The following is a 13206-nucleotide window of genomic DNA, read 5'->3' on the forward strand; positions in this document are numbered from 1 at the left end:
GCACCAGCCATTTTACCTTCAGTAATCACACCAAAATTGCTAGCTGCAGCTAGTTTGCATATCAGTATTTGTGAATTGTTAGGCCTGTTATGTCAGATCATTACAACATTACTAACTTTATATTTCAATATATAATTTTTTTTTATTTATACTTATATTTCAATAATTAACAAGCGCTGTAAAACAACAGTAAGCAAGAATGCTGCACTGGTAGAATAGCGTAAACTATCATTGCTCTTTGGATAAAAGATGAAGTAGGCCTACTCTTAGACACTCATATTAAAGATAAAAAGCCTTATTTCACCACGCTATATGACTAGTTTTTTAACAAAAACTTCTATCTGTGGAACTGTAGCTGTTTTATGTTAAAAGCTTCAACGTCACTTCCCATTTACCAAAACTCAGTGACTGACATTCATCCTCTTATTAACATAACAAGCAACTTTACCCAGACATCAGATGCAACACTACATCATTAAGAATGTAAAGTGTAGATCTACAAAAGTGAAGTTTAAAGTACTTTATGATACACACTTTCTTTAGGATGCACAACAATTCTCCAAAGAAGACTTCTTAAACAATTATCAAATACAGTAATCAGTGAGAGTGGCTAAGGTTGTCCTCTCAAACAAAAAAAAATTTGTAAAAGATTTATGTGTTTCATATAATGTTTTACTAATACAGAAGTTCTTTTTGGCCTGTTAGGATTTGGAAACAAAAATTAAGGTGTGTGTGTGTGTGTGCGTGCGTGCGTTGGTGTGTGTGTTTTTTTTTTTTTTTTACATTGTACCAAATGTCCCCACAATTAAAGTGAACCACCTACATGTGCATTGTGGATAAAACGATCAGAGAAAAAACGGTTTAATTGATGTAGAAAAATAAATATAGAAACAATATAACTGATTTAGATAAATGCAATTTCACTGACCTTATGTATGTAATTTTGACAACAGGGAAGGAACCAAAGGAAACAAAATGCAAAGTCACCATGGAGAAATTGTTTGGTATGTGATATATCAATTAGACATTATTTATTTATACAGACATAAAACATCCTTTGCTATATAACAATCTAACTTTACAATTTTTCAGATCTGAATACTAAGATACTCCAACAAATTCAAATGCTGGAACAGAGACAAGCTTTCATCATGAATGACTTGGCAAAAGTTAAGTCTGTTCTCATGAAGCGGGCAGAAGAAGATGCCCATGAGGAACTTTTTAAACAACAACAGTGCTCCAGCTTTGAAACGTTTGAAGCCTTCTGTCAGAGGCTTGAAGAAGACAAAAATTATCGAGAGCTTTATGTTAGTACTACTATATAAATTTAGCGTTTATTTTTACAACAAAGCCACAGTTTTTTTTTTTTTTTTTTTGCAGCAGATACCATGTAAAAGAAATGTTGAAGCCTGGTATATTTTAATCATGACAATATTATGTATGTTTTTGTCAGGTACACCATCTCATCCATACTCACGGCAGCTCCAATATAGGTGAGATGGTGAGACAGGCTTTAAAAAGCATAGCGTCAGACAATGTTCTCTGTCTGTATAACAGAACGGGGAAAGATGGGAAGAAGGTGTTGCCACCTGTGCTCCTGACATGTTTGAAAAGTAAGTGTTTAAGTTTTGGTTTGTGCATCTGGATGCTGCTATAGAAATTGTAATGTTAACACCTTGCTCTTTGTGTTTTTAGAATGTGTCAGGTGTTTTCACAAACAAAATGAAATAGAGGTGAAGAAGCTAAAAGTAACCACCAGAACAACACCAGACGCGGAATGTATTCGCCAAGTAGAAATTTTTTTGTCCACCGCCAACACCAGGCTGAAAAGGAAACCAAATAAAGGAAAAAGCTGAATTTTTGTTTGATTGTTTTTATTGATGGAAATAAAGAATGTGGGTGTAAAAGTTTGAGTTAACTGAATTATTTTAGATAACAGTGAACTAACACAATTATTGCATAGTGGTGTTATATGGTGATCTCACAGTATGAGCACACAGTGACCAGAGTATGAGCACACAGTGACCACAGTATGAGCACACAGTGACCAGAGTATGAGCACACAGTGACCACAGTATGAGCACACAGTGACCAGAGTATGAGCACACAGTGACCACAGTATGAGCACACAGTGACCACAGTATGAGCACACAGTGACCACAGTATGAGCACACAGTGACCAGAGTATGAGCACACAGTGACCACAGTATGAGCACACAGTGACCAGAGTATGAGCACACAGTGACCACAGTATGAGCACACAGTGACCACAGTATGAGCACACAGTGACCAGAGTATGAGCACACAGTGAGTGCCCAGTGACATCACAGTGACCAGAGTATGAGCACACAGTGACCACAGTATGAGCACACAGTGAGTGCCCAGTGACATCACAGTGACCAGAGTATGAGCACACAGTGACCACAGTATGAGCACACAGTGGGTGCCCAGTGACATCACAGTGACCACAGTATGAGCACACAGTGAGTGCCCAGTGACATCACAGTGACCAGAGTATGAGTACACAGTGACCACAGTATGAGCACACAGTGATCACAGTATGAGCACACAGTGACCACAGTATGAGCACACAGTGACCACAGTATGAGCACACAGTGATCACAGTATGAGCACACAGTGATCACAGTATGAGCACACAGTGATCACAGTATGAGCACACAGTGATCACAGTATGAGCACACAGTGATCACAGTATGAGCACACAGTGACCACAGTATGAGCACACAGTGGGTGCCCAGTGACATCACAGTGACCACAGTATGAGCACACAGTGAGTGCCCAGTGACATCACAGTGACCAGAGTATGAGTACACAGTGACCACAGTATGAGCACACAGTGATCACAGTATGAGCACACAGTGACCACAGTATGAGCACACAGTGACCACAGTATGAGCACACAGTGATCACAGTATGAGCACACAGTGACCAGAGTATGAGCACACAGTGATCACAGTATGAGCACACAGTGATCACAGTATGAGCACACAGTGATCACAGTATGAGCACACAGTGACCACAGTATGAGCACACAGTGAGTGCCCAGTGACATCACAGTGACCAGAGTATGAGCACACAGTGACCACAGTATGAGCACACAGTGAGTGCCCAGTGACATCACAGTGACCAGAGTATGAGCACACAGTGACCACAGTATGAGCACACAGTGACCACAGTATGAGCACACAGTGGGTGCCCAGTGACATCACAGTGACCACAGTATGAGCACACAGTGAGTGCCCAGTGACATCACAGTGACCAGAGTATGAGTACACAGTGACCACAGTATGAGCACACAGTGATCACAGTATGAGCACACAGTGACCACAGTATGAGCACACAGTGATCACAGTATGAGCACACAGTGATCACAGTATGAGCACACAGTGATCACAGTATGAGCACACAGTGATCACAGTATGAGCACACAGTGACCACAGTATGAGCACACAGTGATCACAGTATGAGCACACAGTGATCACAGTATGAGCACACAGTGATCACAGTATGAGCACACAGTGATCACAGTATGAGCACACAGTGACCACAGTATGAGCACACAGTGATCACAGTATGAGCACACAGTGACCACAGTATGAGCACACAGTGATCACAGTATGAGCACACAGTGACCACAGTATGAGCACACAGTGACCACAGTATGAGCACACAGTGATCACAGTATGAGCACACAGTGATCACAGAATGAGCCCACAGTGACCACAGTATGAGCACACAGTGATCACAGTATGAGCACACAGTGATCACAGTATGAGCACACAGTGATCACAGTATGAGCACACAGTGACCACAGTATGAGCACACAGTGATCACAGTATGAGCACACAGTGATCACAGTATGAGCACACAGTGACCAGAGTATGAGCACACAGTGATCACAGTATGAGCACACAGTGACCACAGTATGAGCACACAGTGATCACAGTATGAGCACACAGTGATCACAGTATGAGCACACAGTGATCACAGTATGAGCACACAGTGACCAGAGTATGAGCACACAGTGATCACAGTATATGCACACAGTGATCACAGTATGAGCACACAGTGACCACAGTATGAGCACACAGTGATCACAGTATGAGCACACAGTGATCACAGTATGAGCACACAGTGATCACAGTATGAGCACACAGTGACCAGAGTATGAGCACACAGTGACCACAGTATGAGCACACAGTGATCACAGTATGAGCACACAGTGATCACAGTATGAGCACACAGTGATCACAGTATGAGCACACAGTGACCAGAGTATGAGCACACAGTGACCACAGTATGAGCACACAGTGATCACAGTATGAGCACACAGTGACCACAGTATGAGCACACAGTGATCACAGTATGAGCACACAGTGATCACAGTATGAGCACACAGTGACCAGAGTATGAGCACACAGTGATCACAGTATGAGCACACAGTGATCACAGTATGAGCACACAGTGACCACAGTATGAGCACACAGTGACCACAGTATGAGCACACAGTGATCACAGTATGAGCACACAGTGACCACAGTATGAGCACACAGTGATCACAGTATGAGCACACAGTGACCACAGTATGAGCACACAGTGATCACAGTATGAGCACACAGTGATCACAGTATGAGCACACAGTGATCACAGTATGAGCACACAGTGACCACAGTATGAGCACACAGTGACCAGAGTATGAGCACACAGTGATCACAGTATGAGCACACAGTGATCACAGTATGAGCACACAGTGACCACAGTATGAGCACACAGTGACCACAGTATGAGCACACAGTGATCACAGTATGAGCACACAGTGACCACAGTATGAGCACACAGTGACCACAGTATGAGCACACAGTGACCACAGTATGAGCACACAGTGACCACAGTATGAGCACACAGTGATCACAGTATGAGCACACAGTGATCACAGTATGAGCACACAGTGATCACAGTATGAGCACACAGTGATCACAGTATGAGCACACAGTGACCACAGTATGAGCACACAGTGAGTGTGATGTGACCTCATATTTCCACCACAGTATGAGCACACAGTGACCACAGTATGAGCACACAGTGACCACAGTATGAGCACACAGTGACCACAGTATGAGCACACAGTGATCACAGTATGAGCACACAGTGACCAGAGTATGAGCACACAGTGACCACAGTATGAGCACACAGTGACCACAGTATGAGCACACAGTGACCACAGTATGAGCACACAGTGACCACAGTATGAGCACACAGTGATCACAGTATGAGCACACAGTGATCACAGTATGAGCACACAGTGATCACAGTATGAGCACACAGTGATCACAGTATGAGCACACAGTGACCACAGTATGAGCACACAGTGAGTGTGATGTGACCTCATATTTCCACCACAGTATGAGTGCACTGTGATTGTGCAGTGACCTCATGTTGTGAACAAAGAATGAGCACACAGTGAGAGCTCTGTGTGGTTACACTTTTAGTTCACTGTGACACTCACATTATGACCGCACCATGAGAATATTGTGAGCTCATAGTGACATCATTGTGAGATCAAATTGTTGACTGGGAATGTCTTGTAGAATTCGTTTACCTCAGAAGTCATTCAGTGTCCACAGCTGTGAGCTCACTAGAGAGATTAACTCTTTCACTGAATACATGCACTATATTAGCCTATAGTTTCATTATATTAGCCTATATATAGCCTATATATTCATTGTATACTACTTAGCCTGTTAGTGATGTCTTGTTTAATTAATGTATGTTTAAATAAACCTGTCATGAAAATTACAGCCACTAAATGATTATATTTCAACAACAAATTTGAGAAAAAATAATAATAATTAGATTTAGAAGTTAATGCAAAAACTGCCTTATGTGAAGCTTATGTGTTGATTATATATCTAAAAATAAATAGCAACTGAATTTAGGCTAATAGTTTGGGCTCTGTTGTTAATCTTTAATAGCAATATGTAAGTAAGGGCTCCCTATACAGCATTATCTTTAAGAAAATTCTAACTGAATTAATTTCAGGGCAGACAACATTTTTTTTCTCATTTAACCACTGTTGAATAAAAATTAATAAAATGCAATTTTGTACAACTGAACCGAACTGAACCGTGACTTCAAAACCGAGGTACGTACCGAACCGTCAGTTTTGTGTACCGTTACACCCCTAGTTTTGGTCAATCTCAGGTAACTTTATTTAGTTCTTTACAAGGTTTCTAAGCAGAAGATGGATGTATGTTTTCTCAGTCCTGTTACCAAAACTCATGTGCCATTGAAAAAGCATGTTTAAAATCATGTCAATTAATTCCTTTGTTTTCCCTTCAAGATAGTAAATATTTTAAAGAAATTGTTGGTTATATGTTCAAATAATTAATATTTGTGATTTAAAAAAAACACTCTATATGAAGGTGTATTTTAATAAAAAACACAAATATTTTGTTTCATTTTAAAGAAGACTGAAGCCACAAGTTTATTATTTTTTTAAATAATTAGTTGTATTAAACAATTGTATAAATGATGGACCAAAACAAAACTGATGAAAACCGTTGTTTAACAATTTTGTTTTAGAAAAAAAGTACATTTTTGTAACAGGAATGACCACTTGGTAGCAGGAATGAAGACTGTGTAACAGGAATGAGTGTCCATACGTGTGTGTGTGTGTGTGTGTGTGTGTGTGTGTGTGTGTGTGTGTGTGTGTGTGTGTGTGTGTGTGTGTGTGTGTGTGTGTGTGTGTGTGTGTGTGTGTGTGTGTGTGTGTGTGTGTGTGTGTGTGTGTGTGTGTGTGTGTGTGTGTGTGTGAGAGTGAGAGAGAGAGAGAGAGAGAGAGAGAGAGAGAGAGAGAGTGTACATAGCCATGTGTGTGCTAAATGTCACATTTTTTTCCTAATTTCAACTGTAAAACTCATAAATCAGGTGAATATTATATATAAACTAATATTCACAATTTTAAATCAACAAAACAGAGGACTCTACTCTCTCCTGTTACTTTTACTCAGTCCTGTTATTTTTCATATGAGTAACAGGACTGAAAGTCACAGGATTGAGTTTTTAAGCAAAAAATAAGCAAACACATGCCAAATTGCCACTTGGCTAAGTAGCTAATAGCATGAGGACACTGAGAAAATTGTAGTGACTTACCTAAAGTTAATTTTTTTTAAATAAACAAATAACCTCTAAGAAATAATTTAGGTAACAGGACAGTGCGTTGAGATATGACCTTCCTAGTCAAAGTTACAATTTCATCAAATATACAGAAATCATGGCCTACATAAGATCCAGATGATGCAACATCCTGTTGAAAAGCTCTTCTAGTGGCATGATGCAAGTTTTTAGAGGGGGCAATGTGTGAGGATAACAGGACTGAGTGAAAACCTGGGGACACGACTAAAATGTGTATTTTATATAACATATTATGGATTTTTTATAAAAAATATATGTTTAAGCATAGATGGTATATGGAGTCACACAACAATGCAAAAAAATGTGGTTCTTCAGAGGTGCTATATAGCACCTTAGTCAAAGAACCGGTGAAGAACCTCTGAAGAACCACCGAAGAACCAAAATTTGTGTTATATAGCCCTAAAAAAGGTTCCCCTATGACTACGAGCCAAGAACCATTTTTGGTGCCATATAGAACCTTTTTTTTTTTTTTTTAGAGTGAACTGCAATTCCTGTTAATCCTATAATTTTATATTATAATTTATTTAAAGTGAATAAATTGTAATGAAAAATAAATAAAATTATAGCTAAAGTAAATCGTAAGTGGAAGTGCATCTGTCAATTAATTGAATGTTCAAAATATTATGAATCTTTATTTAGAAAAAAAATACACAGTGGTAGGCCTATTCATGAGCATACATCAGCAATTACACATGTTTAGGGGAATAGGGCAATACCATGTAAGGTGCTATGTGCTAGAAATGTGTAAACCACTATCAGTGAGTCTGCCCGTGGGGTGGGGCACCGCTGCGCCAGGCACTGTCCCACATTGTCCCTCAGAAACATACCCCTTGTCCCCCCTTGGGCTTATTAGCAGGTGGTCACCCTAATCCCACCATAATAGTAACATACAGTATGGTGACATGGAACAACATGTATGTTTTGCTCATGTGATAATGTAACGGGAAAACAACATTCTGCATATTGAAATGTGCAGTAAGTGCTCATTTATTTCAGCCCCATTTCCTTTAAAAAATCAATGTTGCACTAGGTACACAAAATACTTCCCCTCAGCGTCTTTTTGACAAAAATGTCCTCATTGGAACCCATTAAAACTGCAATTTTTAATCCCATTGCCATTTAACTATAAAATTATGCAATCTTTGTTAATAGGCTTTTATTCTGTTGGCAGAAAATAGGCTAAAACAAACTTGCCCTCCAATAGAATAGATATAGACAAAACAGCATATTAATAGCCTAATAGAGATTGAACAGGCTACTCCAAACTGCGATTATTCTGGTTAAAAATTTTGTTGTTGTTGTTGTTGTTGTTGTTGTTGTTTTTTTACAAATAAAAAATGTTTGCATATAACATTTTATATATTAATGTTTATATATTAATGAGACTAATAATAATTATTATATTTGATAAATACAAATATTTAACAAAATTTGAAATATTACTATTACAATAACATTTTCATTATTTAAAAAAAATTAAATAGAGCATTTAAGAATACATAAACAATATAATAATATTAATAATAATAACATTTATATTTTACAGCCAACTGCTGGGTTACCTGTTAATATGCAGACAGCATATGACTAAAAATCATTAGAAAGGTCTAAGGATTTAATGTAAAAAATAAATGAAATTCTGTGCTTTTTATCTGTGATATCAATTTCTTAAAGTCTATGTATTTAATATGCAATATGAGCCTCTTATGCATCCACTGTGGGGGAAAAAACTGTACATTGGAGAAAAACATGGATTGTCATATAGATTTATTTAGAGATGAGTATTATTTTTCTTATTTGTTACCCAAACGTTTAATTCATACTGGAAGCCAGAGGGCGCTCTTGAGCAGAAACTCCACATTAACCTCAGAGAAGTAATCGTTAGCCCCAATGTGAAGCTAGCGATGTAGGATAAACAAGAGATAGAAACGCTTTGACTGATGAAATAAACAAGACAATCAACACGACTGCATCAAGATCTGGTGTATTTGAGTTATTCAAGCCTTCACTATTTTCATAATAATAAGGTATGCAGTGCTGATTGAGTGCAGACTTTATCACTGTATAGAATAATATAAAACAATGCATGTCTGCCTCATTCTGTCCAAAAAAATACAACGTTCTTAAACGTAGACGTATTTTGCGGGCAGGTAATTGCCTTTATCACGGGATTCGTAGTTTTATCACCGCATATGTGTACCAACACCAATATCCCCCAGAATTTCTACAACACCCCGAACGAACGCTCTGAGGGCAGTGTAGCAAACACTCTAGAGCTCCGCTTTGTAGTCTATGATTCGACTCCATTTTGCTACTGTGTAACGTTAATAACTTTCTGCTGCCAGTGTTTTTGGAAATGAACAAGGATAAAACCCATTTTTTTTAGACCTAACTGAATGAAATTTAAGACCTCGGATGGAAATCAGGCCGTTTTTAAGACATTTTAAAGCCTTAAATTAAAAAAAATAATAATTTTAGACATTTTTGAGACCCCGCGGGAACCCTGTTATTTCAACCGCTTGACTGAGACTAATTTACCTCATACAAAGTCGAGTCGTATTCCATTTAAAAGCTGGTGCGCACCGGTAACGTATTTGTATGTGTAATGTTAACTTCTCTCTGCCAATCAGATGCTCCGAGTCCGACTATAGGTGAAAAGTGAAGAATATGAAGCTGGTGGGCGAATGGTGATTATTCAAATACTGTAGCATGAAATGGGACATATCACTCTGGCTTTGACTTCCTGGCAAAACCGAATATCATCTTTGTCGCACTTTCAAAATAAAAGTTCCAAATGTACAGTTTTTGTCCATGAGGTATAGGCTAATTTTTGGGTGGGACACATGCATTATTTTCAAATATTGAGGGGGACGCGTCCCCCCCATCCCCCCCGGTTCCTACGCCAATGTATATATATATATATATATATATATATATATATATATATATATATATATATATATATATATCTACTATTATTCTTGTGGTACATGTTTGAATGTGTACAACTGCCTGGTCCTGCCTTGTTTTGATAGGTCCAAGTTTACCTCAGTTTTTTCTCTTGGACTTGATTAGTCCAAGGAGCACTTTGAATACTTGTTGTTCTATTTTTGCTGTATACTTAATACATATATGTACATTTTGGAAAATAAACAACTTTAATTTAATCTATATACATTTTGTGGAAAATAATTTATTTTTAGTGTAATTGAACACTTTGTATAACACCTTGCCACCCCTGTTTTTAAAGTCTAGCTCCGCCACTGATTCTGCCCCAAAGCATTCGCAAACAATGATCCGGCTGCTGTCCATAGTGCTGAAAAAGTAAGACCCTCTTCAGACAGCAGAGGTCGCCATATCGCAAGTTTCAATGGTTTTCCTGTATGTTCTCGTTTCAATGAATCTGTCTGCTCATATCCTAATTGTACATTTCTCCACATCTGTAGTTCACATCTGCAAGGATCCGCACCCGAAATCCGTCTGTCCACGCCGGTACAAACCGGAAGACAAAAGGAAAGCCCCAAATCAAAGAAAATTCTGAATAGTCACCCATCTACTCCTATCAATATTTTAAACCTTTCAAATTACCTTTTTTCTCACCCTGATCCGGTTTTTGTGGATTATTTAATCACTGGCTTGTCTCAAGGGTTTCGGGTGGGAGTTATTTCACACCTCTCTGCCTCTGTCGTTGCAAAAAATTTGCAATCAGCCAGAAATGAACCCGACGTGGTTTCAGCACTAGGGTGATATCAGCTAAATTGGGCCACTTTTTGGTAAATCGCTTGGGACAGTAATAAAATACCATATATGCCTTTTCCATTGTGTTTTTATGATTATTAATGACTGTTTTTGATAATGTTGTGTTGAAATTATGTAAAAAAAATATTATTATTTAGGCCCTACAGTTCTTAAAACATCAGCTGTGCCAATTTTTTTTGCATGAGCAGTTTCAGGTAAAATGGGCCGCTGTTTCAGGTAAAATGGGCCGCTGTTTCAGGTAAAATGGGCCCCTGTTTCAGGTAAAATGGGCCCCTGTTTCAGGTAAAATGGGCCGCTGTTTCAGGTAAAATGGGCCCCTGTTTCAGGTAAAATGGGCCGCTGTTTCAGGTAAAATGGGCCCCTGTTTCAGGTAAAATGGGCCGCTGTTTCAGGTAAAATGGGCCGCTGTTTCAGGTAAAATGGTGCAGTGTTTGATTAGGGTTGAAGCTAAACTCTGCAGGACAGTGGCCCTCCAGGACCGAGTTTGAGGAACCCTGATTTAAAGGGTCAGTTCACCCAAAAATGAAAATAATGTAATTTATTACCCATGCCGTTCCACACCCGTAAGACCTCCGTTCATCTTCGGAACACAAATGAAGATATTTTTGTTGAAATCCGACGGCTCAGTGAGGCCTCCATATGGGAGCAAAGCAATTTACACTCTCAAGCAGAGCCGGCCCAAGGCATAAGCGAACCAAGGGGCTGCTTAGGGCCCCCTTTGCCACCAGGGGGCCCCCAAGAGCACCTTAAATTACTTTTTGCAGTGTTATTTCATGATGATTGAAATCGCGAAATGGCCTTAAACATTTACTAAATAAAACGTTTTCTAATATGGGCTATGCACGGATTGATTCTGACAGCACTGCACGAGCTATTTTGAAATATTATTATAATGTAAAATGTGCAAATGGTTAAGTGTGATTTATTCCTGTGATCAAAGCTGAATTAATCATCATTACTCCATTCTTCAGTGTCACATGATCCTTCAGAATTCATTCTGATATGAGGATTTGATGCTCAAGAAACATTTATGATTATTATCAATGGTGAAAACCGAATAAATACTTTTTTCTTTTTTTAAGTACATATCCCAGTCTGACCTGTAGTACAGTAAGGCTTTGAATATCAACACCTGACCACTCCTGTGGGTTTGCTACTGTTACAATTAAAAACCGTATAAGGGTAAGACCATTACAGCCAGACATGATGAAAGTAACACAGCTACAACTGCTAAAATTGATACTGGGTGTGCGAATTATCAAGAATTGACAATAGTCAATCGTATTGGTGGCACCGAGGGGCCCCCAAATAAAATTCTGCTTAGGGCCCCATAAAGGCTTGGGCCGGCCCTGCTCTCAAGATCCATTAATGTACTAAAAACATATTTAAATCCGTCCATGTGAGTACAGTGGTATAATATTAATATTATAAAGCGACGAGAATATTTTTTGTGCGGCAAAAAAAACAAAATAACGACTTATATATTGATAACCGATTTCAAAACACTGCTTCATGAAGCTTCGGAGTGGAAACGAATCAGCAAGTCGATTCAGTGATTCGGAGCGCCAAAGTCACGTGATTTCAGCAGTTTGGCGGTTTGACACGCGATCCAAATCATGATTCAAATCGCTGATTCGTTTCCGCTCCGAAGCTTCATGAAGCAGTGTTTTAAAACCCTTTAAGCTGTTGTTCACGCAGCGCCGGTGCCTCCATGTCTTTGTCTGCTATATTTGCTTATTATTTGTTAAATCAAAGCAATTGGTTGATAAAACAATTAAGATACAATTTATACAAAACAAAATTCACTTTAAAGAAAGGCTTTCAACAAATGAAGTGGTCAAAATCATTTCTGACCCACGTCTTCTGACATATTTCGCATCTTATGTGTCCTGTTCATTTTTCATAATCAATGTAAATTAAATTAAAAAAAGAAAATACATTATCATTTGTAAATATATAAAACTAAATAGGTGTTTTAATGGCTACAACAAGAAGGCAACAGTACAGAGAAATTTTATGTCGGAGCAGGATTTGAGCAGCATTTTACCGCTGAGCTGTTCATGAGTAGAGCTCCGCTCCGCTTCAATCACATGCTCTGATAAGGCAGGCAGGTTTTTTGCGTTCATTTTATTTTATACAATTTGCTCTTTTATTGTATATGACAGAGTAAACAGCTCAATTACCCTTTTATTTAAAGGTTTAATGTAGGCCATAGTGCATTGCATTACGATT

General features: G+C 38.7%; 1 protein-coding gene across 1 annotated transcript; it reads left to right on the forward strand.

The window, feature by feature from the left end:
- Window positions 1-252: 252 nt before the first annotated feature.
- Window positions 253-1903, forward strand: LOC307132676 (uncharacterized protein). Its single transcript, XM_079827147.1, has 4 exons — window positions 253-1004; window positions 1093-1307; window positions 1454-1613; window positions 1696-1903. The coding sequence occupies exons 1-4, from the start codon at window positions 932-934 to the stop codon at window positions 1854-1856; spliced, it is 609 nt and encodes a 202-aa protein (XP_079683273.1). The 5' UTR covers window positions 253-931; the 3' UTR covers window positions 1857-1903.
- The last annotated feature ends 11303 nt before the right edge of the window (window positions 1904-13206 follow it).

The sequence above is a fragment of the Gobio gobio genome (genome assembly GCF_949357685.1).
Source record: "Gobio gobio genome assembly, chromosome: 10".
NCBI classification, from domain to species: domain Eukaryota; kingdom Metazoa; phylum Chordata; class Actinopteri; order Cypriniformes; family Gobionidae; genus Gobio; species Gobio gobio.

What these genes read in the sequence shown, in the direction of transcription:
- LOC307132676 (XM_079827147.1), top strand. Translation starts at nt 932, where the DNA reads ATGTATGTAATTTTGACAACAGGGAAGGAACCAAAGGAAACAAAATGC. An exon ending in CACCATGGAGAAATTGTTTG is followed by an intron (nt 1,005 to 1,092) that starts GTATGTGATATA and finishes ACAATTTTTCAG; the next exon opens with ATCTGAATACTAAGATACTC. An exon ending in GCTCCTGACATGTTTGAAAA is followed by an intron (nt 1,614 to 1,695) that starts GTAAGTGTTTAA and finishes TTGTGTTTTTAG; the next exon opens with AATGTGTCAGGTGTTTTCAC.